Source organism: Pan troglodytes, chromosome 23, assembly GCF_028858775.2.
Source record: "Pan troglodytes isolate AG18354 chromosome 23, NHGRI_mPanTro3-v2.0_pri, whole genome shotgun sequence".
NCBI lineage: Eukaryota > Metazoa > Chordata > Mammalia > Primates > Hominidae > Pan > Pan troglodytes.
Genome location: NC_086016.1, coordinates 22,682,540 through 22,710,481, shown reverse-complemented (window position 1 = coordinate 22,710,481; position 27,942 = coordinate 22,682,540). Strand labels below are relative to the sequence as shown.

General features: G+C 40.1%; 1 protein-coding gene across 11 annotated transcripts; it reads right to left on the bottom strand.

Annotated features, from left to right (window-relative positions):
* Positions 1 to 328: 328 nt before the first annotated feature.
* On the bottom strand, positions 329 to 27,143 carry LOC112206744 (uncharacterized). Of its 11 annotated transcripts, XM_063807780.1 has the most exons (13): positions 26,990 to 27,126; positions 21,860 to 21,918; positions 21,367 to 21,391; positions 18,334 to 18,420; positions 13,360 to 13,425; positions 11,299 to 11,360; positions 10,800 to 10,833; positions 6,962 to 8,583; positions 6,356 to 6,428; positions 6,089 to 6,129; positions 5,472 to 5,626; positions 3,699 to 3,740; positions 329 to 3,543 (listed from the first exon to the last, which is right to left on the bottom strand). In XM_063807780.1, the coding sequence occupies exons 1-8, from the start codon at positions 27,015 to 27,017 to the stop codon at positions 8,051 to 8,053; spliced, it is 894 nt and encodes a 297-aa protein (XP_063663850.1). In that variant the 5' UTR covers positions 27,018 to 27,126; the 3' UTR covers positions 329 to 3,543; positions 3,699 to 3,740; positions 5,472 to 5,626; positions 6,089 to 6,129; positions 6,356 to 6,428; positions 6,962 to 8,050. The 11 variants fall into 11 exon arrangements, with proteins under 11 accessions (XP_063663850.1, XP_063663848.1, XP_063663849.1 ...); XM_063807778.1 differs by lacking the exon at positions 3,699 to 3,740 and having other exon boundaries at positions 329 to 768; positions 26,990 to 27,140; XM_063807779.1 differs by lacking the exons at positions 3,699 to 3,740; positions 6,089 to 6,129 and having other exon boundaries at positions 329 to 768; positions 26,990 to 27,143.
* Positions 27,144 to 27,942: the final 799 nt, after the last annotated feature.

Below are 27,942 nucleotides of genomic sequence, written 5' to 3'. Positions count from 1 at the left end.
ACCTGATCTGGTGGGTGGTGAGGAGCCCTTGAAGGGGCAAGGAGGCGAGGAGCACTCAGCTGTGTTCTTACACTGATCTGCCACTGGGGTTAGAGACAAACGTGGTGGGAATGGAAAGCCACGCACAGTCACTAGCGCCTCTGGGGGGAGAATGGATGTGGCTGGTGAGAGAACAGGGGGGCCCAGGGAGAGTCCGGCACCAACCTGGAGGGGGAGCCCAGTGGGTGTGAGCACCCCCACTTTAGAGATGAAGTGATGGAGACATTCAGATGTTTAACCCCTTGTTCAAGATTCCATACTTGATAAATGGCAGATCAAACTCCCAACATAAAATGTGGGTCATTTCTTTATTATTTTATTTGTATTGGTTAACAATGATCAGCCATGCAAGAATAAATGATTATTGTAAAATCTGCAAACAATGTAGATATGTAGAGAATCCCTTCCTTGGAGCTTGACCTTGTCAGACAGGTATAGATGAGTGTTCGGGGGCAGCCGTAAAAACTGCCAGCGACTGGGCTGCTTATAACAGAAACGCATGGTCTCCCAGAAGCCCACATTCAAGGTGTCCAAAGGCCTGGCTCCTGGAGGCTCTGGAGGAGAGCCTGTTCCCTGTCTCTCAGCTTCTGCCGGTTGCCAGCAAGTGTTGCCGTTCATTCACTCCAGCCACTGCCTCCATCTGCACACAGCAAAACAGCATATCCTGAAGTGCTCAACCTTATAGCCATTATTTTAAAATATCCGGAACACACAGGACCGTGGGAGTGGCTGTTGGAGAAATTTTCATGAAGGAAGAAAGATTACAACTAAGTTTTAAAATGCTAGTTTTGTTTGTTTTGTCTTGGAGAGGAGGTAAAAGTGGGAGTAAAAATAGGGAGTTTGGTGTAAGGTGGGAAAAGCAAAGGAACCCCGCATGGATGGGCTGAAGGGTGTGATGGGAGAACAGTGAGAAGTACGTTTGGGGAAGCAATTGGAAATAGCAGCTAAGCTTAATCACAATCTATCAAAAGGAACTTGTTGAAGAATTAATGTGTGACTAGGAACAGGGAGGTTATGGGCTTGTCAGCTCGACAGTGGGCACTCAGTTCCACTAACAAATGATGCCCGTGTGGACAGACAGAATGATGGACAGACAGAATGATGGGCAGGCAGATGAATGCATGGGCTTTACGTGAAACAGGTCCACTTGGTTGCTGACAAGATACTGTTTTAAAGTTCCATTTTGCCATACTTCGAACAGCTTGTCATTAGCTCAATTTAGCCACATGTAAAATCACTAAGGCAGACTTCCAGAGTTCCCACATGAAAATCAAATGTAAACCAGCAGTGACCTGCTTCAACACCATCATCGGAAGTCAGAAGTTGAACTCTTTTTTGATGTTTAAAGCCTGCATAATATTCGCTGTATTATTATTCAGCATATTACTATTTCCTTCGTGATGGAAATTTGGTTTATCCCATTTTTCTATTCTATCAAAACACCGCTACATAGAAAATCCCCATGCACATATTTCTCCTAATTGTGGAAATATTTTACATGGAAGACTCTAGACATGGGATGAAATTCCCAGGTTATTGGAATTTTAAAATAGATAGGTACTTCCAAATTGACCTCTTACAAATTATATGAATTCGTAAGCTTCCAACTGTTATGGAGTTACCCATTTTGAGAAATCTGTGCTAAAAGGACCCAAACAATGCTGATGACAATGATCAGGATAATAAGTACGCTGGGAAGACAACAAAATGATTTAGATCTTAGACAAGTCATTCTAGGTGTCTCCACCGTTTCAGTTCTTGCGTTCGTTCATTCTTGTGCTTTTTCGTTTTACCAAATAAAATAGCTCCTTGATGTCATATGAATCCACGCTATGCTTAATGAGTATTGGTTACTAAAATGCCTATAACTAGTAATCTTCATCTATGCAATTAAATATTAATTCATAAAACACTTCAAATGTAAACAATAATTAGTAAATGAAAAGTACATAATACCTCAATTAGAAAAAAATCACTCCATTAAAAAGACATTATTTGTGTGATAAAACAGATTGCCATTTTTGATTTTTCTACAAGGTTAAAGAAAACTAAGTCCAAGAATGATCAATAAAAAAAAAAAAAGAAAAAGAAAAAGAAAAAAAAAAGAAAACTAAGTCAACTTATACAAGTGAATTTTAAAAGACTTTAGGGTGGGCATGGTGGCTCACGCCTGTAATCCCAGCACTTTAAGAGGCCGAGGAGGGCAGATCACCTGAGGTCAGGATTTTGAAACCAGCCTGACCAACATGGTGAAATCTCATTTCTACTAAAAATACAAAAAAATTAGCCCAGTGTGGTGGCACGTGCCTATAATCTCAGCTACTTGGGAGGCTGAGACAGGAGAATAGTTTGAACCTGGGAGGCGGAGGTTGCAGTGAACCAGGATCGCACCATTGCACTCCAGCTTGGGCAACAAGAGCGAAACTCCATCTCGAAAATAAATAAATAAATAAATAAAAGCCTTTAACCCAGAATGCTGAGTAAATTGGCCAAAAATGCTAACCTATGCATTTCAATACTATAGGAGTTGCATGGGTAGAAATAACTAGATGAAATACTTCTGGTATTTCACCTTCCCAACCCACATGAGCCAGTGTTTTTCTGTGAATAACAAAAACAGCAGAATTTACTTGCCTCTCCATAAGAGGTTACCACTTCTGTGTGTTCCCCTGAAACAGGTGGTGGCTGGGTGAGAAGGTGGACGGCACTAGGGCAGGAGATGGGGGCTCCAGTATCATGGGTGAGCTTCCTAAACCTCTGCAACTTTCAGCCCCTAAATGGGATGAGCCATCAGAATTTTTAGCACAATGCCCAGAACAAAGTAAGGATTTGACAAATGACGCCTCTCTCCACATTGTTCTGTCATCAGCCACCGCATCCTGTACCTCCAAGCCCACTGGGCTCCGGCTGTTTCCATCACATGGAGAATGACTCAGAGCCTGGCCTCCAGCCACCCTCCTGGCCTTTCTGCTTCTCACTCTGCCACTGGCTCCTCATGGACCACCAGCCTGGGTGTCCTCAGACATACCACACACTTCACTGTGGGAGTCACGCAGCCCTCACTGCTCCTTCGCCAGGGAGCCACGGGGCTTTCCTCCTCAGGAGGACTCTGCAAGCAGCTGGATGAAGGGCCCTCCCGTCTCTCATCCTTCCTTAATTTTTGTCGCAGTTCTCCTTCCTTCCACTCAGTGCAGCGCACACTGATTGATCCTCCATCTTCCCCAAAAGACAGGAACAGCACGAGCAGTAGAGAGTAGATTCCAATGATAGAAAAAATAGTCAGTGATTTCTCATTTCCATTGATCATCAATGAAGAAAATGTATCCTGAAGGTCACGTACCTCCTATGGGACTGCTGCATCCTCAGCCTCCTGAATTTCAGCCCAGCACCTTCCTCCCCAGCACAGCAACAGGTCAGCCCTTACCAGCATCCCTCTCTTATTGCCTTTGTGCAGAGCCAGCACCAGGGCCAGGGGAGGCCTTGGGATTGTCCCTCCCCAACAACCTGTGAAACAATCCTTTATGTCACCAACAAAGCACAGCCTTATGCACTGGTGGTCAGTCCCTCCCAACACCTCTGTCACTGTAAAGCTGGCAGGCAACCCTCCAAGGTTGGCCTTCCCAAGCACTGCACCTCTAGGTGACAGAGCACGTCCTTACCTTGAGGCCTGGGCTCCCAGTCTATCCTGTCCAATAAGCGAGCTGTGGAGAAGGGGGGATTCCGGGTTAAGGGGTGACTAGCAGGGCTCCTGCTTTTATGTTGCCCTGTTGGGAAGGCTATTAAAGAAACACAAAGTGCTAAGCAGTGAGGATAGAACATGTTTTCATTATTTAAACCAATACATTCCACAGATGGAATAAAAAGAAATGCTACAACCAAGCTAACTGAATCCAACAGCATATCAAAAAGATAATCCACCATGATTCAAGTGGGTTTCATACTAGGGATGCAGGGATGGTTTAACATACGCAAGTCAATAAATGTGATACATCACATAAATAAAACTAAAAACAAAAATCACATGATAATCTGAATAGATGCAGAAAAAGCCTTTGACAAAATCCAGCATTTCTTTATGATTAAAACCGTTCATCAAAATCAGCATAGAATGGACATACCTTAAGGTAATAAAAGCTATCTATGACAAACCCACAGCCAACAGTTTCCTGAATGGGGGAAAGTTGAAAGCATTCCCCCTGAGGACGGGAACAAGACAAAGATGCCCACGTTCACCACTTCTCAACACAGTGCTGTTCACTACAGCATTGGTTATAAGAGCAAGACTGGAAACAGAACAAATGGATACCCATAGCGGGGTGCTTAAGTAATTTTGGGAATAGTCATGGGGTGCAGTACTTCATAGCTCTGAAACAATACAATGGATTTACATTTGAAATGTGGAATGATAACTAAGGTGCATTGCCCAGTGATATATGCAGAGGTGCAGAGGACTTTGTGTAAACACGATCACACATCAGCCTGCATTCCAGGTGCATGCTTCTATTTGCACATAGATTGCAGGGATGATATGCAAACAAAAATGTTGACTTGGTGTTTGGAAGTTCAGAGTGGAAGGGAAACTTCCTTGCTAACCTTTTATGACATTTAGAGTTTCTAAATGTGAATACATAATACATTTAGAAATCTTAATAAGAAAAGCCTCTGTTCCTGGCCTCTTGCTGGCACATGTCAGGTGGAAATGGGGCTGTCATGCTAATGTGTGCAAACTGAGAAAAATCCAAGAATGGGAGTCTGCTTTTTTCATCATACAAATAATTGTTAATAGAAACAGTATGATAATTGCTCATTGATATACCATGCATATTCTATTAGATAATAATAAATTTCTGAAATTTGAACTATACTTACACATGGAAATTGAAATATATGGATGAAACATTGTGGCTTCTATAGGCAATTGTTTTATTGGCATTTTACAAACTGATCATCATTCCTCATGGCACGGGTCTATGTGATATTAAGTAGCTTGTTATGCTTGGGAAAGGCAGTGATGACCACAAGAATGACTTCAACTACTAAAGTACAATGGAGATTTCAACAATGTTTTGTTTAATATTTAAATATTTCATTGTGCTCCCAGGCTTTTTCTCACCCTAATAGCTCTCATCCATATCATGTGGGTCCCATTAATACAGATACCTCCGAATGCACCACTCTTCCATTATATCCAGTCCATTGCTGGTTACCTTGGGCCTACAACTGGGGGAGGGCAGGGGCTGCTGGCCACCTCCTCATCTACAGTAAGAGTCAATGAGCAGTTAAATGGATACTGAAAACCATTTATCCTGCTGGAGTGAGAAATAAATGGTTTCTTTCAATAGCGTAGTAAAATGCATCTTTTCCAAACTATTTATATGACTCAAGGCCCATCTCAATTTCAGATGTGGTTAGCCTCAATTCCTGATTCTCACCAAGGTGTGTAATGTCATCCACGGCCCAGTGCAGAGGAACACAGGTGCTGCCGTCAGACTGCCAGGGTCCGATCCCTCCTCCTCACTCACCCCTGGAGATCCCTTTAAGCCAGGAGTCAACAGCGAGGATGGAAACATGAGTGCTTTTTAAAGTCCTGAAAGTTCAGAGGCAGACTGTCAATTTCTCCTGCACCCCTGGGCACACACCAGGAGAACTCTGTCTCCAGGTTGAAGGAAGTGCCTGTGAGAGAGTTGTGTCCCTCAGATTCTGTTCACCACAGGTGACACTCGATGCAACCCCAAACCTCTTCTGCACAATCCCAAGGGGTGCTGACTAATCCAACCCAAAGTCTGTGATGTTTGGCAGAGGCGGAAAAGAAAAGGCCAGGTGTTCTGGGAAAGACCACCTTTAAATAACACAGCACCCTCATAGCCCAGAGAGACAGTTCTTACTATTATGCCAATAAACCCGGAAAAGACCAAATCCAATATGACACATATTTCCTGTTTCGTTTTGATTTCATGCCCCCTCCCTTAACCTCCCAAGCAGCATGGATACCCCGAAGGCCCCTGGGAACTCTCTCCAATTGGATCTTACGTGGAAAGTAGTTACCTACCTACAAATCCCCATCATCAGATATGCTCTCCACAATCAAATCTTTAGAAACACAAACACCAGGATAAGTCATTAGAGAGAGGCCCACCCACTCCTCCCACCCTAGCTGAAGCCATGGTGCTTCGCACAGGATCCCCTGGTGTTTCCTCTGGGCTCACAGATATCCCTACAGCCTCTCTGGACATTGTTTTATACTTGCAAAATCATTTGCTCTCACCAGACCCCAAATCCTCCTTCCCAAAAGGAGCCCAGAATCAGGTTTCTGTACCCTAGAGATGGCGCTTTTTCCTCAGGAAGTGAGTTATTTCAGGGTACGTATCATTCTCCAATGTCAATGGCTCCTGCAATTATAGAAAAGAAAACATTAGGAGGGTGAAATGATGCCATACACGTCACACAGATCTGATAGTCTCTCGACAACTTGAGAGAGAAAATAAGAAGGGGTATAGTGATTGAGTCAAAGGTCGAAGTCCCCCAAAACTGGCACGGAAGACACCTGTGGAAAAGACAAGACCTTTTCCCACAGAATTTATCTTTAAAGTGTATCTAGATTGGCAGTTTCACAACTCTTAATCCATGGGGGAAAACTGCTGTGGAGGGAAACACCTCTGCATTGCAGTGGATCGTGGATGCTGCCATCTACCACACCCCAGTGTGCCTGGCATGGGTTGGTGAGAGGCTGCCAATCAATAGCACCACACCAAGGGAATTGCAGATGTCATAAATAGTCCACATTGGCAGATGTTCATGTCTACATTTGATTAAACTGCAGATGACATCAATAATGCACACTGGCAGATGTTCATGTCTACATCTGATTGGAAAGAAGCCAGGAAAGTAACATTTCTGTTCAAGACAAAGAAAAGTGTCTTACATTGGCAGCATCTTCTTTTTTACAGATGTCTTGTATAGTGTCCTCATTAGCAATGTCATATACAGCGTCCTTATTAGCGAATTCGTATACAGCATCCTCATTAGCGATGCCATATACAGCGTCCTCATTAGCGATGTTGTATACAGCATCCTCATTAGTGATGTCGTATAGAGCGTCCTCATTAGCGATGTCATATACAATGTCCTCATTAGCGATATCATATACAGCAACCTCATTAGCTATGTCTTGTAAAGCATCCTCATTAGCGATGTCATATACAACGTCCTCATTAGCGATGTCGTATACAGCGTCCTCGTTAGCGATGTCTTGTACGGTGTCCTTATAAGCAATGTCGTCTACAGCGTCCTCGTTAGCATGCCTTGTGGGTGTCATTAGTGATGTCATATACAGCATCCTCATTGGTGATGTCTTATATGGTGTCCTCATTAGCGATGTGTACAGCGTCCTCGTTAGCAATGCCTTGTACAGTGTCCTCGTTAGCGATGTCATATACAGTGTCCTCATTAGCGATGGCTTGTACACTGTCCTCATTAGTGATGTCGTGTACAGCATCCTCATTAGTGTGCCTTGTACGGTGTCATTAGCGATGTCGTATACAGCGTCATAATTAGCGATGTGTTATACGGTGTCATCATTAGTGATGTTGTGTACAGCATCATTGTTAGCGATGCCTTGTATGGTGTCCTCATTAGTGATGTCGTATACAATGTCCTCATCAGCGATGTCATATATAGCATCCTCATTAGTGATGTCGTATACAGCGTGCTCACTAGCGATGTCTTTTTTTTTATATATATACTTTAAGTTTTAGGGTACATGTGCACATTGTGCAGGTTAGTTACATATGTATACATGTGCCATGCTGGTGCGCTGCACCCACTAACTCATCATCTAGCATTAGGTATATCTCCCGATGCTATCCCTCCCCCCTCCCCCCACCCCACAACAGTCCCCAGAGTGTGATATTCCCCTTCCTGTGTCCATGTGATCTCATTGTTCAATTCCCACCTATGAGTGAGAATATGCGGTGTTTGGTTTTTTGTTCTTGCGATAGTTACTAGCGATGTCTTATACGGTGTCCTCATTAGCAATGTCGTGTACAGCATCCACGTTAGCGTGCCTTGTCGGTGCCATTAGCAATGTCGTATAAAGCGTCCTCATTGGTGATGTCTTGTACAGTGCCCTCATTAGCGATGTTGTGTACAGTGTACTTGTTAGCGACGGCTTGTACGATGTCTTCGTTAGCATGCCTTGTACGGTGTCATTAGCGATGTCATATATGGCATCCTCATTAGCGATGGCGATGCCCTGGGCGGCGTCCTCGTTGGCGATTCCGTGGGCGGCGACCACGTTGGCGATGCCCTGGACGGCGTCCTCGTTGGCGATTCCGTGGGCGGCGTCCTCGCTGGCGACTCCGTGGGCGGCGTCCTCGCTGACGATGCCCTGGGCGGCGGCCTCGTTGGCGATGCCCTGGGCGGCGTCCTCGCTGGCGATGCCCTTGTCGGCGGCCTCGTTAGCGGTGTCATGTACAGTGTCCTCGTTGGCGATGTCGTGTGTGGCGTCCTCGTTAGTGATGTCGTGTACGGTGTCTTCATGGGGAGCTAGAAGAACACACAGTTAAGGTCAGTGCCCTGGTGGTGGAGACTGTGAATCACCCAGGGGCTTGCTTGGTGTGGTGCATGGAGGTGGCTGATCACAGCATGGGCCAAGCTGATGCTGGGACATCCTCCCAGGTGGACCTGCACTAGTGAAGCTAAGGGATGTGGCTCAGAACACTTTCTGCAGTGGGAATCAATTTCCAGGTTCAGGTATGCATTATCCGGTGAAGTGGGGAAATATAAAAAATAAAAATTGACAAATTCATGAAAAGCCTTCCATGAGTGCAAGTGTGAGTTTTTTATCCACTTTACATTCAGTATGCATTCACACATACAAAATATTTTTACAAGAAATCAGAAATTTTAATTTTTGTCAGTTATGTTAAATCTAACTTAGCTGCCAACATAAAGATTCTATCTCATTTACTTGGTCTCGAGAAAATCTAGCACATAGTAAGTAGACCAAAATGTTTATTAAATGAAAACACAGAGCAGAGATAGGGGGGCTGCTAGGCAGACTGGGTTGCACTTGATTACCTGGATGATAATAAACTGCACAAAACCTCGGTCAAATTAATATTGAAACTGCCTTTTGCTTGGGCTCGTTTCCCTTGCGGAAGAAGGATGACCAAGAAGATGAACAGGAAAGAAATGAGAAACAGAGGCCTTTGCTTAGTAGCTAAAGGCCACCTTCTGTAACATGAAATAGTCTGCAAGTGGCCTTGAACTCTGCCGTGATTTAGTGACAGAGTTCCCTCATGTCTTCTACCCAGGTTGAAGTCCAGCAAAATTGCGACTGTCCTCTTTACAACTTGCGAGACCACACTGCTTCTGCATTTGCCTGTTGTATGTATGAGATTTACACTTGTTTTAAAGCAACATTTTGTTTCAGTTGGGCTGGTGGCCATACCCGGCACTAGCCAGTCAATAGTGAGATGGCTCCTCATGGAGGAGGCTTGGCTTGAGGCTGAGGGTCTTTAACCCACATATACAAGAGACTTGCCACTAAGGGATGGAAGCCAGGCTAATAACCAAGTGCCACACAGAGTTCCTATCTGTCCCTCCTCACCATTTTTGGCTGGCAGGATTTGAGCATTTTAGGGCTTGGGAAGATAGTATTACTAAATCTACTAAAATACATCACCCATCCTTATAGACTTTGGCCAGTTGCTGAGCAAATTAACTTCACAACTGAAGTGGGCCACACTGGCCTTTGTGGTCCCCCACTCCTCTTAGAATTTGTGAGCGTGGGGCCTACTGGAGGGTGGGAGGTGGGAGGAGGGGGAGGATCAGGAAAAATAACTGATATTAGGCTCAATATATGGGTGATGCAATAATCTGTACAACAAACTCTCATGACACACATTTATATATGTAGCAAACCTGCACATCCTGCACATGTACCCCTGAACTTAAAAGTTAAAAAAAAAAAAGGGATCTGTGAGCTGAGCCAAACACCTGGGGATCTTTGTGCTTTTGACACACTGATGACTATGCCTGTCCGTGGGGAGATGAGCCTATAACTGCCCTGGGTTGTGTGACCACGGAGGCCACTTTATGATGATGGGCAGTGTCTGGGGCCTTTTGGGCTCGTTGCTTTAGGGCTTATACATGAATGCTGGACTCCCTGTGTGGTGGTGAACACCCCATGACTAAGTGCATGTCAGCATCAGCACTGGCCCACACTTCTGGGTTCGTGTTTTCACTTTTTCATTCAGGAACTCGGGAGCTGGGGCCACTCCCTTGGCCCTTCAGGTTCTCCACCTGAGCAGTGGGGATAATAAGGCAGACCCGGGGATGGCTCTAGTGAGGGTGGAGGAGTCACTGTACAGAGAGAGTAGAGCGGGGGTGGATTTTATTGTTAGAAGTGGACACTGGTGATTGGGTTGTATAAGTGGGAAATCTCTCCTGAGAAAACACACAGCCTCACCTGTACAGAAACACACATATTCACACCACACGATGCAGCCTCACACAAGACACCACCAATCCTCAAGCACCCAACTCGGCACCACCCAAAAGGGAGCACAACTGCTTCCTCAAAATTTGGCCATAATTTTTCCCTGGGGAATTCAGGTTTTAAAAAAACACTTCCCCTATACTTATTCCTATCACAATCCCAGGATCAGGGAGGCTCTTCACATTGAAACCAGGCAAGGATGCCACACCTTTCTTGGCATCCAGATTGTTTTCTTGGCAAGTGATTCCAGAATACTTACTAGATTCACACCTCAGAGGGGCCACCTGCACCACCTGCAATACAGAAACAAAGCTTTTTGAGGGGTATGTCATGTTGTGGATTGTTTGCACAAGGCTCTGTTTCTCTCAATGAATACTGAAAACTTGATCAGAAAGTGTAGTCAACTTCAAGGCCTCCAAAACAAGGGTAGGCTACACACTGGAAAAGACATCAGCTTCTGGATGGTGGATCTCTCAGGTCCACGTAGGTTGGCAAGTGCAAAATACTGAATCCAAGGAGAAGACATTGCTTCCAAGGACAAGGACCCCAAGGATACAGTCTACAACCTGAAGCCGTCATAGCTAAATGTCATTTTGGATTACATATCAGTTGCTAAGAGTCACTTCTTCCTCCCCCTCAGAAAACTGCATTTAATACCTGTCATGGACATTGTCATTTTTTCACATGTAAAGTCAGTTGAAAAAGAAAGACACCAAGAAAGGAACATTTCTATTTCAGAGAAAGCAAGGCAACCTTACCCTCGCGTTGACTGGCCTCTCTCCATCTCCTCTGTCCTTGTGAACTAGAGACTCCTCAGAGGCTAGGAGGACACAGAGCAACAGTTAGTCATAGATGCTTTTGTTCATGAGTTATTCAGGGAGCTCTGCTTAATGTGGACAACAGGACAGTGTGTGTGGATGTGTTTCATTAAAAGCACAGCTTGAGCTCCTGCTAGAAAATCTTCCCTCGTGGAAAGACAGGCAAGAACGAGGAGCTAAGGAGCAAGAAATAGAGTCCCTGGCATTTTGCTGATGGCAACTTAAGAAAATGGGAATGAATCAGTCTACAAATGGTACTGAAGCACATGCTATAGTTTGATGAGAGTCCCACTGCTCACACTGTGAGGTTTGAAACCCAGCTAAATGGTTTTCTAAACCTGTAAAAACAATATTAGCTTGCAGGATTTATGTCCCAAGACTACTTTTACCTCTGAGGATCCACAGTGGCTGTCACTGCAGTTATGTGTTTTAGCATTTTGCACTTGAATAAAAGCAAAGTTTAATAGATAGATTGGATTCAATTCCAGGCAAAACAGTCTATGGTATTTATTCACTAATCCTTTGTTATAACTGCTGATGGGAGAATTAGAAGTACTGAAATTATATCCTTTAAAATTAATTAAAGCATAATTATTAATCACACAATATTTTTTCATCCAGGCCTCCTTTTCTTTGTCATGCATGCATATTAATTGAGGATGGAGAATATCTACGCTTGTTCAGGCCAGCCAACATACGACAGTTTACCTCAAGAGAGGAGACATGGGTTGAATGCTGGTGTGTTTTAACTCTGCAGCGCAAACAGTTGCAACAAGTGTGGTGAACTAATCACCAGATGGCCCTTTGCTGCCTTATTTGTCATTGTGCTTTACATGTAGCTTGCAGGATTTGATTACGCTTATGTTTTGTGGTGATCATACTTTCAACTATTCCTAAAATACTGCTTCAGTCTTATCTGTTTGGGGTCAACTGCTGAGGATTTCACACAAATTAATGAAGTTTGTGAATCTAAAGTTCTACACAAAGGTGGAAATATTTGCAAATCATTTATCTTGTAAGAGACTAAAATTTAGAATCTATTTTAAATATATTTAAGATATATTCAAAAATCTACAACAACAAACTAACTAAATAAAAATCAGACAACTCTTTAAAAATGGGCAAAAGACTTCAACATATATTTCCCTAAAGAAGATACAGCCACAGATAGTAGCACAGGAAAAGCTGCTCAGGATCATTAGTCATTAGGGAAATGCAAATGAGAAACACAAGCAGCCACCAATATACACCTACTAGGATGATTTAAAGGAAAATAAGTGTGAAGAAGGGCGTAAAGAAATTGTAACCCTGATACATTGATGGTAGAAATGGATAAAGTTGCAGCCACTCTGAAAAACAGTCTGCAGTGGCTCAGAAGTTTAAATATAGAACCCCTGTTGGACCCAGGAACTCTACTCTTAGGCACCCCAAAGAATAGAGAACAGAAATCAAACAGATGTTTGTATACTAATGTTTGTAGCATCACTTTTCACAGGAGCCAAAAGGTGGAAATAATCCAACCATCAGTGAACAAATGAATGTAATAAAAGCAAGGTGGTCTGCATGCAATGCTACATCATCCATCTGTAAAAAACGAACATAATTTTGATAGATGATACAACATGGGTGGACATTGAGAACATTATGCTTAGTGAAATAAGCCAGACACAAAAGGAATATATTGTATAATTGTAATTACATGAAGTGCCTAGAATAGTCAAATTCATACAAGAGAAAGTGGGATAGGAATCACCATGAGCTGGAAATAGGGGGAAGGTGCTATATTGCTTATAGTGGACAAGGTTTTGTAAGAAATCATCAAAATTGTGGGTGTAGATAGTGGTGTTGGTTATGCAACCCTGTGAATATATTGAATGCCATGGAGTGCACACTTTGGTTAAAAGGTTCAAATGATAAATATTGTGTTATATATATTTCCCCACAATAGAAAACACGCACAGCCAAGCCCAGATGCCAGTCTTGTTAGCTGCCTTCCTTTACCTTCAAGAGTGGGCTGAAGCTTGTCCAATCTTTCAAGGTTGCTGAAGACTGTATGATGGAAGTCATCTGCATTGGGAAAGAAATTAATGGAGAGAGGAGAAAACTTGAGAATCCACACTACTCACCCTGCAGGGCCAAGAACTCTGTCTCCCATGCATTGCTGTCCTGTCTCAGTATTTCCTGTGACCACCTCCTTTTTCAACTGAAGACTTTGTACCTGAAGGGGTTCCCAGGTTTTTCACCTTGGCCCTTGTCAGGACTGATCCTCTCAACTACTGACCATTTCACCTCCATTCATGTCCATGCCACATCAGGCTGTGTTGTCTAGATGGAATGAATCCACCCCAAATGTCCCTTTCTGGAGGAAGCCACCATTATGCTGTACCTCCAAGCATAATGGTACGTCCACACACACCAAGGCACCTCGCTCATGCAAGGCGTGTGTCCTCTAACAAAGTTTCACGCTCTAAACCCAGATAACTTTTCAAACCGAAGTTCTGTTGATTCCCCTACTTTGGGTGCTCCATAGATGCTCATTTGTCTACTAAACACTGCCCCAGGCAATTAAATATTCCAAAGTGACCAGCAGAATTTTTATGTGAATTCTGACATTGCGTTGTTAGTACAAGTGTTTTTCCCCCTTCAAATTTATGTCTTTGTTACTGATAAATGTAACTGATAATGCGTTTTTCAGCTATGTTGCCAAGCATATTTATATAAAAATATACTCAGATTGTTTTCAGAATTTGACAAAGATGATAGCAACAATGATAATTTTATTTGTTTTATACTAATCTTTATGTGTTACTTTCATCATTTCTTACATATTGGGGCCTACCATACATTGTACGGTGAAATTAGTGCTATGCATCATGGTAGAAATATAAATTGGCAAAAGTAATTTAGAAAATAGTTCCCTTGTTTCTTAAAAAAATTAGGCTGGGTGTGGTGGCTCATGCCTATAATCCCAGCACTTTGGGAGGCAGAGATGGGTGGATCACCTGAGGCTAGGAGTTTGAGACTAGCCTGACCAACACAGCAAAATCCTGTCTCTACTGAAAATACAAAAATTATCCAGGCATGGTGGCGTGTGCCAGTTGTCCCAGCTACTCGGGAGGTTGAGGCACAAGAATTGCTTAAACCTGGGAGGTGGAGGTTCCAGTGAGCCGAGATTGTGCCACTGCACTCCAGCCTGGGTCTCAGAAAAAAAAAATTTTTTTTGACCAAAATGTCATTATGCATTACCTGACTGTATATGAATGCTCGAAGCTACGTTACTCATCAAAGAAAATAACAAAACAATTAAATGTCCATTAACTGATAAACGAATAAACACTATCTGTATGAGTAAACACAGCAGACTATGAAGGAAAACACATGACCAGCACGTGCTAACACGTCAATTAACTTCAAACATAGTATGCTAAATGAAGGAAGTCAGATTCCAAATATATATATATGTCCATTTCTATTAAGCAAGTGGGAAATTTATGGAGATGGAATGTCACAGCAGTATTGCTTAGGGCTGGAGATGGGGGTGGGGATTAACTGCCAGTGCGCAAGAGAGAATTTGGGTGAGGGAAACATATTTAAATTAGATGGTGGTGATGGGTGCACACAGTATCAATTTAATAAAGCATCAAATTGTAGACCTTTTCAGTGGGCAAACTTTATGGTGGGTTCACACCCAATATAGGTGTTAAAAATAAATTAATGTTACGGAAATTCTTGTCGGGTTTTTAACAAGCCAAGAGATATGCTGTGAAAGCAGCATTAATTCAAATGGTTGTCACAGGTCACTTAAAGTTAATCAGATAGTTGTCCTACAAATATAGGGTGAATGTTATTCATGAATTTCCTGAATCTATTGCAATAATCACATTTTTTTCCATTAAACTCTTGAGGTAGCTAATTTTATTTATTGCATTTTCAATGTTAATCTACTATTTCATATATTGAGATTAACTCACATTAGTCAGAATTTACAGTATTTTAAAATATCACAGAATTTAATTTACCTTATCTGGTTTTGGTTTCAAGACTATACTAGCCATTTCATTTAATTGTACATGTAGGGTATTCTAATTTATGGAAAACTATTACATCTTCCTTGTTTTTTTTTTTTTTTTAGAAATTACTTCTAGGGATCTATATGGTAGAGTCCATGGAGAATTGTTTTAATTCTTCATTCATGTCTTCAGTGGGTATAGGATTGGTCATATTGGTCATAGTTTTCTGCTCGGATTTCAGTAAGAAACTTGTGGAAGAACCTGAAGGGTGGGATCTTTGAGGGAGCCTAAGACAGAGCAAGACAAGCTAAGAAGGAGGGCAGTGCCACAGCAGAACTGCCATTGATGCCCCCTCGCCTAGATTGCAGAAGAGACATCCAGCTGTAGACACTGAGGTGCAGGAAAACAATGGAGCACCATCAGAGAAAGCAGTGCCCAGGAACAAGGAGGCACTGATGGTGGCAAGGGGCAAAGACAGCTGCCACAAGGCTGTTCACATGAGGGTCTCAGTCTGCATAGACACCCACACCAGCTGAGGGGTCCTGGTTTTCATAAAGTGTGTGGCTCAGCCAGGCCACCAACAAGCAGTTCACAAACAGTAGTAATACGACACTTTCCAAAGACCTTACTTGAGTAACACGGTGATCCTCACAAATTTCCAATCAGGATGGTCGCACAGTTCCTCCTGCTTTAGGACTCAGAGCCTGCCCGTGGTCACAGTGGGTAGGTGCAGACTCTGAAGATGCACTTTGGTCAGAGACCCCGCTGAACTCTGTCTACTGAGGACCTCTGTCCTGTCTGCTGACCACCGGTCAGAGGTGCAGGCTGCAGTGGGGAGTAAGAATGCCACCTTCTCAATGTTGGGAAAACTCCCTGCCAGAACTGAGAATGGCCCTTTCTAAGCAGAAGGGAAACTCAGACTAAAGAAGGAGGCCGAACACATCAGGTTGGCAGATTGCCAAAGATTCACTCAGGGAGAGCCCACATCCTGGGCCATCTTGGCTGGTGGCAAGATGAGGTAGACGACTGCTTTTGCAACACATACCTGACAACAAAAAATCAACAACTGTAAAAGAGCCACAAAATCCCCAAATATTTGCAAATTAGCAATGCACTTTTAAATAACTCATGGGTTAAAGAAGAAGTCTCAATAGAAAATTAAAAATACTTTTAACTACATTAAAAGAAAATGTGACTTGGCAAGATTTCTGGATGTAGCAAAAGCAGTCCTTAGAGGGAAATCTATAGCATTGGATGCAATATACTAAAAATCACAAGACCTAAAATCAGTAATATCATGTTTCAATTAGGGAACTATAGAAAATAGAGGAATGCAATGGAAAGCAAGTAAAAGTAATAAACAACATCACAGAAATCAATAAAATTAAAACACTGAAACCATCAGAAAATCAATAAAACCAAAAGCTGGTTCTTTGATATGCTCATTACAATGAATGAATTGATATGCAGGCTAACCAAGAAAAAGAAGATAACACAAATGACCAATTTCAGAAATAAAAGAGGAGCCATCTCTACTGAACTGTTAGGCATTAAAAGGAATATCATGAACAGTTCTATGACCGCAGTTTGATAACCTCAGTGAAATGTATCAATTCCTTGAAAGGCAATCTTCCCAAGGTCATGCTAGGATCCTAATTTGAATAAACTTATGTCTATTAAATAAGTTGAATTCACATTAAGAGCATTCTGAAAAAGAAAGCACCAGGCCCAGATGGTTTCTCTCATGAAATCTACCGAATTCTTCAACAGGTGAATAAAAAGACAAAAATTCATTTAATGCAATATTATTTGGTGATTTAATGTGCCATTTTTTGCCATTAAGGCATAAAAAAGACATGAAAGCAGCTAAAGCGTACATCAATTTAGTGCAATAAATTCATCTGAAAAAACTACATAATATATGATTCCAACTATATGACATTCTGGAAAAGGCAAAGCTGAAGTGATAGTAAAAATATTAATAGTTGCCAAGGTTTCTGGAGAAAGAGGACAGAGATTAATGAGAAGAGAGGATTTTTAGGGAAGTGAACATTTTCTTTATGAGACCATAAGGGTGAACATAATGTTTTAAATATTTCAAAATTCATATATATGTATAACAGAAAGAATGAACATTATGCAAATGTAGACTTCAGATAATAATGTGTCAATATTTTCTCATTATTCTAGCAAATGTACCACAGTAATGTAAGATGTTACTAATAGGTGAAATTAGGAAGTGAGGGTGAGGAGACAGAATAATATGGGAACTTCGTATATTATATACTCAATTTTTATTTATTTATTTATTTATTTATTTATTTATTTTGAGATGGAGTTTCACTCTTGTCACCCAGGCTGGAGTGCAATGGCATGATCTTGGCTCACTGCAACCTCTGCCTCCTGGGTTCAAGCGATTCTCCTGCCTCAGCCTCCTGAGTAGCTGGGATTACAGGCACCTGCCACCACACCCGGCTAATTTTTTTGTATTTTTAGTAGAGATGGGGTTTCACCATGTTGGCCAGGCTGGTCTCCAACTCTTGACCTCAGATGATCCGCCTGCCTTGGCCTCCTAAAGTGCTGGGATTATAAGTGTGAGCCACCACGCCCGGCCATATGCTCAGTTTTTATGTCAATTTAAAACTCTCTAAAGAAATATATTAATTGAAAAATAATAATATAGCACCACTCTTTCAGGGAGATCTATGCTTATGTTTAACAACCAGGTAAGTTCTAGACATTAGCTTGAAACATTGTCTATCATTCAACATGAACCAAAATTGACTTTTAAGTAGATATTTACTTTTGTGGTGGTAGCAATATTTACTGACCAGGCAAATTAGAATCCTGACACATTAAAAAATATGGCTTAGTCTCTTCATAGTTTCCTCTTACATATGGGACACTGAATACTCCCCGCAATTGCAATTCTTGAATCAACTTAATTAATGAACTTCCACAGTACCTTCTTGTGGGTACCTCTTCTTCTTTACCCGGGAGCCATGAGGTCTCCAACACTGGTTGGTGTGCACAGCATATCTTCTTATATTCTCTATCAGAGAAGATGCTGGTTAATGCATTTACAATAGATAGGGCTGTTGACATCTTGCTGACAGAAGACCAGAGGGAAAATAGTGATAATCTGTTCTAAGTTTAAACTTATGATCCTTTTCTTTACAGGCTTCCAAGCAGAACCCACTGAATCAAAGTTGGGTTTCAGGAAGATCACGGAGTTCAGTGAGCACTCAACACCTCTATCAGACAGACTGCGTGGGCAGTGCCTTCCTGGAGAGGAGAACACAGCAGGATGACTGTGAGTGCAGGGCTGGTGCAGAGTGGGGGCCCGGATTCAAATTCCACTAAGCCATGTGGACCTGGCAAGCTCATGTCCTCCCTCTGCCCTCAGTTCTCTGCACTGTCATAATGTAATTTTAGCAATACTTTTTAGGCCCTATTTAGGCCCTACTTCTTAGTATCACAGTACAGGGCTAAAAAATCACTAAATACAGGAAAACCTTGGAGAGGACTGGTACTTCAGTAATGTTCTCTAAGTGTTTACTACATGCCAGGAGGAATAGGCTGGACACTTAGCAGTGGCGGAATATGGAGGGGGAACTTGGATGGCTCTGGGGCAGTGGAGCATGCTTTCCTGTTCGGCTTTTCCGTGGGCATGATGCCTTATGGTTTATGGAGAACATCAGCCCTGCAGGGGGTGCAGAGAAGGGGCTGTGGCTGAGATTTTACACTTGAGGGTGCTGACATTCAGAGATGATAAGTGACGAGCAGAACCTCAACCCCGCTGAGTGAAGGAGCTGAGATGGGAAATGTATTTGGTTCCCTAGAGAGAGAGATTCCTGAAAAACTGCCACCTCTTCATCACGCCCTGTGCCAGAGACCCAAGAGACCCCTCACTGTCTTTCTCCAGTCCTCCTAGCCCAAGGTGTGTGGGTGGACAAAGGTGATGCTCTGGAGGAAATGCCTGAGATAAGGACAGGTCCTTAATGATAAAGAATTCTCCTTCCTCTTTCAGATCCTTGACCTCCCAGTATGACAGCTTAAAGGCTGTCATCTCTGTGGCCTGCCTCCCCTTTCCCTTCACCCTGCCAGCTGCCTCTCAGTGACTGTCTCCTCCAGTGACTACACTGAGGGACCAGGGACTGCTTGCCTCCCGAGGCTGCTCAGACCTTCTGACACTGCAAAATGATTGTCAAAAGATGGGTCTGCAAAGAGTAACTTCCCTTCCACTGATCAAACCTGAATATGCAAGCTACTGTGAATTAACTGGAAAAGTGGCCGTGTGGGCTGGTGCTTTGGTGATTTAATGAATTAAGTCTGCAAGCCCCACTGCCTCCTTGACTATTGATCAGAGCTGCCTGCAATAAGGTCTGGCTAAGAATGGGCAGTGGCTGCACCAGCTCTGGGTAGAATTTGACCTAAAATGACCAATCTCATTCACTAACCTCACCATAGTCTTATGGGTTCAATGGACCTGTCCAATCCTTTGCTCTGTTCTCTCCATCACCTTCCTGTGTAATTTTCCTCCACCATGCACATAATAGAAACATGGCACAGGGGAGCTAATCACCTCTTTTATCCCCCACTTCAGGCTCACACATAAGTTTATAGTAAAAGCCTTTTCAAATGACTGCTTTAACTGCTGCTACAGCATGTGTCATCAGTTGAATGGAATCTGTCATGTGACTTTAAGCAACCCTTTGTTGAGAGACAAGATTCAATACTAGGGACAGTATTCTAGTGTACTACGTCATTGATTTTATGTTATGAAGATCATCATTTATTGAAAATGTATAAATAATGAAGCCCAGCCTTACTCTTCAATGCTGTGTGTGTAAATCCACTGAGTGTGCTGACCCCCATGCTTGTACCCACCTGCTAACACAGAAAGGGTCCATTCAGAAGGCAGGCACAGCTCCAGCACTGAGGCTGTCCACACCAGCTTCACAAGAGAGTTGCCACAAGGACGACGGATACCCGGATAACAACCAAGTGGTAATTTGAGTACTTAATGGTCATGATCCCTAAAGTGTGTAGCTCAGAGGGCTTGTGGTGATAACTCCATCAAGACTCTAAAGCATCTCCCCAATTCTTATTGGACTTGATCCATGTCTTGAGGAGACCCAGCTATGACACACAGGCACCACATTGTCCTACTTAGTGCTTCCCTTAGTGTTTCAGAACCTGTGATTTGATCAGAAACATGGGCTTTCTATGTTGGTTTCCCACTAAGGACTATGTGACACCTGCAGGAAGATGTCTACATAGCTACCTGGATTATGAGATCATGAGGCTCTCTTATGTGAGGGATGGCGTTTGGGATCTCTGCAGGCGTGGGTAATTCCAGGCATAGAGGGTGCTGGAACTCCCTTGCATGGTGAATAGTGATCTCTTCACTGGCTGATAAATAGAGGTTGTAGTTCAGGCCTTCAACATTAGCACCGTATGAGTAAACATTTTGACTCTTCACTATGCAGCAAGTGAACCAGGGCACATTTATTTATGTGGCTTAGTTTCTCCATCTGGCATGTGGGCTCAATAAACAAGCTCACAACATATGGGCATGATGATGATGAGGTGTGAACTAATGTAAGTAAAGTATGTGGTCTGATTTGTTAAATTAAGAAAAATGGCACTGAGAGTTGTGCTGGGTAAACACAACATTTTTTTCCTGGGGGAAACACACATAGACACACATTCACAAGCAAATCATGCAGATGTGCACACAGACCACCTCATCCCACCCCCGCCCTAATACACACATACCCACACACAACCTAATGTGAACACATTCCCAGAAACTATACATAGATAAAAAGAGTATGTCACCTGGAAAACCAGTTTCCTTTACTATATCCCACATCCTCATTCCCACCAGATGTCTTGGATCATGGAGCCTCTCTAGACAAAAGCCAGCAGTTAAGCTCCAGATTTCCTATAGAATCCTTTTCTAACAACCAGTGAGTGATTCCAGAATACGTACCATTGAATGTGCTCCCTGAAGTCACCTGTAATTAGAGAAGGAAAACACTCTGAGAATCAGGCTATGCTATGGATGGCTCACACAGGTCTTTTGTTCACTTGGAAACTCTGGGTAACCAAGATTGGAAATAAGGTTCAAGTCAAAAGCCCCAACTCTAGAGTAGAGTTCCCTTAGGAAAGCACAGGAGCTTTTCTTGAAGAATGTTTCTGTCTAGGTAATTTTTGAGTAGCAATTGCAGAATTCTTATCTAAAGTGGAAAGCTTGTTCCTGAAGAAAACATCCCTTAACACGCAGTGTACTATCTGACACTGCCAATTTTGCACATCCTCTGGAATCAGGTGTCAGTTGGTAAAATACACCTCCTCCATCCCCAAGGAAATATTATCTAACATCTATAATGTAGTGGATAATTTTCCCATAGCAGATATCAACTGAAAAATAAAGGATCCAAGAAAACAACATTTACATCTTAGGCAAAGACAGGCTACTTTACCTTGGTAGTAGAGGAGGGCTCCCTTTTCACATGCTTTTTGGAAGGCTTCTTCGAGTCACCTAGGGGATGTGGAGGGACACAGCATGGCTGTCAGTTCATTGGCAGTGCTACTCATGAATGACTCAGGGACTGGAACTTAGGGGTGTGCCTGGTTAACAAGCATGGAATGAGCTTCTCCTGGACCATCTTCTTCATGGACCAAGGAAGGCAAAGAAAGAGCAGCAAGGAAATGAGAGTAGAGCCCTTGGCTTTCCAGGTAATGGCAAATGAAAGCAACGTGAAATAATCAAACTCCAAATGAACAAATGCTAAAATACATGCTAGGATTCAACCACAGCATCCTGTCACTTCTTCAGACCCTTTAAAAGCCCAGCAGGACTGCCACTACCTTCTTGACATCTACCAAGTCCCTTTCAACCTCCACAGACCCACATACACTGCTACTGCATTTATCATGGAGGGTATAGGGTTCTGCCTGGTTTATGTGTGAATTTTTTAAAAACTAGATTTAATACCATGCACCAGCATTAATTATATTTATTTCTTTTCTTGGTTATGAAAATAATCAGCCAGGCATAGTGGCTCACACCTGTAATCCCAGCAGTTTGGAAGGTGGAGGTGGGCGGATCATTTGAGGTCAGGAGTTCGAGACCAGCCTGACCAACATGGTAAAACCCCATCTCAACTAAAAAAAAAAAAAACCCAGCTACTCAGGAGGCTGAGGCAGGACAATCCCTTGAACCTGGAGGCAGAGATTGCAGTGAGCTGAGATTGCACCACTGCACTCCAGCCTGGGTGACAGAGACTTCATCTCAAAAAATAAAAAAATAAAAAATCAGGCCAGGTGTGGTGGCTCACACCTGTAATCCCAGCACTTTGGGAGGCCGAGGCGGGTGGATCATGAGGTCAGAAGATTGAGACCATCCTGGCTAACAGAGTGAAACCCCGTCTCTACTAAAAACACAAAAACTTTGCCAGGCGTGGTGGCACGTGCCTGTAGTCCCAGCTACTCGGGAGGCTGAGGCAGGAGAATCGCTTGAACACAGGAGGTAGAGGTTGCAGTGAGCTGAGATCATGCCACTGCACTCCAGCCTGGGCAACAGCGCAAGACTCTGTCTCAAAAAAAAAAAAAAAAAACCTCCCCTAAAAATAATCAATTATTAAAGATTAGAAAATACTGAAATACTTATATTTTAAAATAACCACTATAACCATACATTTTCCGTTCAGTCTTCCTTTGCCCTGTGTTTGCAGTCATCATGTGAGGGGCTGCCTATGTTCAGCCCAGGCAACCCACAGCGAGAGAGGGCAGAGCGGGGAGATGGCCCCTGGTGAGCACTGAGGCTCTTCAAACCAGCTGCCGAGGGAGTTGCAAGCAGGGTGACACATGAGGCTCATTATTTACTGGTATTTTGTGTTCTTACTTGTCTTGTCCCCAGGTTGTGTAGCTCACAGACTTTTTTTTTTTTTTTTTTTTTAACATTTCTATAGGGGTCATTTGAAGTTCATAACACCATCAAACATCAGTACAGGGTCTTCCCATTATTTACCGGCTTTGGGATATGTGCTGAGGAGTGGCCGCGCACTGAAGGAATGTGACCGGTTGTCCCAAGTGTTGTCCTCCAACTCAAAATCCGCAACCAGTTCAAAAGCATTTGGGCTTTTATGTGCCTTTCACATAAAGACTATGACACATCTAAGCTATTCATGTACTAATACCTGCCCTGAGCTGTGTGACCACAGACACCACCCTATAATGTGGCCAGTGTGTAGGAACTCTACAGGCTCAGATCATTCCAGACATACATGCAGATGTTGGAACTCCCTTGCACAGTGACTCATGATCCCAAGGCTGAGTGCTGAGGGCAGGTCAGTAGTTCAGAGCCTCAGCATTGGGGCTGTATGCTTGGGTTCCCATCTTGGCTCTTTTGCTGAGGGGCTCATAAGCTTGGGCACATTCATCTCTGTCTTTTTCTACCCAGCGAAAGGTGATAGTAAATCAATCATGCCATTTGTTTGTGGTGATGGCCGAATGATTTGATGTAGGTAAAGTGTACAGTATAAGTGCTCATGAGGCTTAATTATCAGTGAAATGTCTTGCTTTAGATTTCACAGCTTAATAAGGCTCAGAGGCTTATTCACGCCCAGGATTCTGAACTCCCAAGTCATTGCTCTATGACATACACCTGCTTGGCCTAAAACCGACCACTTTATCATAATGCAGACCCAGTTTTGAAAGAAGCAGATAAAGTTGTCAAAAGTACTGTGTCTGCCTCAGCGCACACTCAGTGCGCTCCACACAAAGGGCATCACCATCCGCCACAATGGCCCAGTGGCCTGGCTGGCACAGACAGTGGCCGAGCAAAGGGGAAGAGATCCCTAATCCCATCACCATGGTCGATAGGGCATCATAGACATTCCAGGGTGAAGGCACAATCCACACTGTGAGGTCCAACTGCTGCCATGCAGACAGGTGTGTTTTTACATGTACAGGAAGATCATTGAAGATAAGTGTTTTATATCCATGGTTAACAGATGAGATGACCATGAAATGAACACCAGTGTACTGGGTGGAGCAGCTTCTCTATTCAGTCTTCTGCACTAAAGCCTGTGAAACAATATCATCTTGACTTATTTACTAACAAATACAAGTGCCTCTAAACTTAGACAGTTTCCAAGTCATGGAACTGATGAGCACTTAGCTCCAGCAGAGAGCTCTGGATGCTGGGTCGGGAGAACAAAGACACACAATACATCAAAACAGCATTAACAAGTAAACAGGTTTTCAAAGCTCTCTACATGCAAATTTACACAATTATCCTTTTAATTTTTATCTTCATACATATATACATAATCTACTTGCTTCTGAGCATAAATAAAACTGTATATTCTTAGTTAATAGTCTCTACCAATTCATTCTATTTATCTCTCTGAGTTGAAATACTGCATCTCATTGGATAACAAAAAAAAAATTAGACTAAGATTACACTGGAAAGGTGAGTAGGTTGGGTGATTGACTGTGATTGACAATGCCATGATTCTGGATAACTTCCAAAGAATAAAAATAAATGTGTGTTTTATTTCACTAGTAGACAATACACATACTTATTACTTTAAAAAATTAATATGTGAATGGAAGTGACTTACTACAAATTTATTAAAGTAAATACACATTTCACAAAGAAAGAAGAGAGGAAGGGAAAAACATGTTAAAAACAAAGATAGGTACATTTTATTCTGTGAAAAGCCTCCAACCCATGCATACTACTGTGGCTTTGTTCCAAATATTTGGAAAGTAATGATTTCATAATTCTTAATTAGGCTAAAAACTGCATTAAAATAGAGTTTGCCATATTCTCCCCTGGGGAATAACTTAATCTGTGGGGTGGGGGATGGAATGTTGAAGGATGCAGCATGTAAAAGGAAATTATATATATATTATATAATATAATATATATTATATATTATATAATATATATTGTATAATATATAATATATATATAATATATATTGTATAATATATAATATAATATATAATATATATTGTATAATATATAATATATAAATTATATTATATAAGATATAATATATATTATATAATATATATAATATATAACATATTATATAATATATAATATATAACATATTATATAATATATATAATATATAACATATTATATAATATATAATATATAACATATTATATAATATATAATATATAACATATTATATAATATATATAATATATAACATATTATATAATATATATAATATATAACATATTATATAATATATATAATATATAACATATTATATAATATATAACATATTATATAATATATATAATATATAACATATTATATAATATATAATATATAACATATTATATAATATATAACATATTCTATAATATATAATATATAACATATTATATAATATATAATATATAACATATTCTATAATATATAATATATAACATATTCTATAATATATAATATATAACATATTCTATAATATATAACATATATATAATATATATTATATAACATATTATATAATATATTATATATTATATAATATATAATATATAATATATTATATAATATATATAATATATAATATATTATATATTATATTATGTATTATAATATATAATATAATATATATTATATACAATATATATTATATATTATATATAACATATTATATATTAAATATATAATATATAATATACATTATATATTATATATAAATAATGTATATTATAAATTATAATATATAATATATATTATATATAATATATATTATAAATTATAATTTATAATTATAATTTATTATTATATATATAATATATATAAATTATAAATTATAATTTATAATATATATTATATATAATATATATTATATATATTATACGATATATATACTATATATTATATATTATATATTATACATATTATATATTATATATTATATATTATATATTATATATTTTATATTATATATTTTATATAACATATAGTATATATAATATGTACTATATACTGTATATATAATATATATTATATATACAGTATATAATATATAATACAGTATATAATGTATACAGTATATAATGTATATAATACAGTATATAATATATACTGTATACATAGTATATTATATACTGTATATATAATATATTATATATACTGTATATATAATATATTATATATATAATATATATAATTTGGGAATTTGGGAATAAACTGAATCCCAATTCACACTGGGACTACACCAGCTGCCACCATTCCTGGCTAATTTTTTGTACTTTTCGTACAGACAGGGTTTCACTGTATTGACCAGGATGGTCTTGATCTCCTCACCTTGTGATCCTCTTGCATTGGCCTCCCAAAGTGCTGGGATTACAGGCCTGAGCCAAGAGACATATTTTTTAAATGAAGAAAAATTTCAAAGGTACTCTGCTTGGTACAATAATCAAATATATAAATTGAGGAATAAAACATAACCATGAAACATATTTATAACTCCATATGGAAAATACAGAGGATAATTTTTTAAATAACATATTTTGAAAGCATTAACTAGTAATTTGAAAAGATCGCATTTGACAGGCCAGTATGAACATACCTTGAATGCAGCCACACAGGTTCCCCATAAGAAAAATCAAAATCAGGGAAAATGAAACCACAGAGGTTCAATCTGCTCTGATCTTTGAAAAACTCAGCACAGACAGTGGCACTTAGGACCAAGGGCAGGAGATCCCTAATCCCATCACCATGGCGATAGGGCATAAACATTCCAGGGTGAAGGCACAATCCACACTGTGAGGTCCAACTGCTGCCATGCAGACAGGTGTGCTTTTACATGTACAGGAAGGTCATTGAAGGCTCAGTGTTTTGTTTCAAAAACTGAATCCCAAGCCCACACATTATTACGCTGTGCTTCTTAAAACAAGTTATGAGATGGGAAATAGGGCACCCCCAAACATATATATACATATAATTATACATAATATAATATATATAATTCTATACAATATATAATATATATAATTTCTTTTTACATCCTGCATCCTTATATAACATATAATATATCATATATAATATAATAATATATAATTATTATATATAATATAATAATATATAATTGTTATATATAATGTACTAATATATAATTATTACATATAATATAATAATATATAATTATTATATACAATATAATAATATACAATTATTATATATAATATAATAATATATATAATATATAATTATTATATATATTATATATAATTATATGTATACTATCATATATAATATAATGATATATAATGTATATTATATATAATATGATATATAATACATAAGATATATAATATATATTACATATAGTATTATGTATAATATATCATATATTATATATATTATACCATAACATAATATATATTATAATATAATATATAGTATATTATATAGTATATAATATCATATATAATAGTATATTATATAATAATATGATATAATATATAATATATTATGATATATAATATAATATTATATAGTATAATTATATATGATATAATA

Coding starts and splice junctions, on each gene's coding strand:
- LOC112206744 (XM_063807779.1), bottom strand. CDS start 27,017: ATGGGGAACCTGTGTGGCTGCATTCAAG. Junction 11,361..13,359: donor GCTTCAGCCCACTCTTGAAG/GTAAAGGAAGGC, acceptor GTGTCCTCCTAG/CCTCTGAGGAGTCTCTAGTT. Junction 8,584..10,799: donor CCCTCTGAGGTGTGAATCTA/GTAAGTATTCTG, acceptor GTGTTCTTCTAG/CTCCCCATGAAGACACCGTA.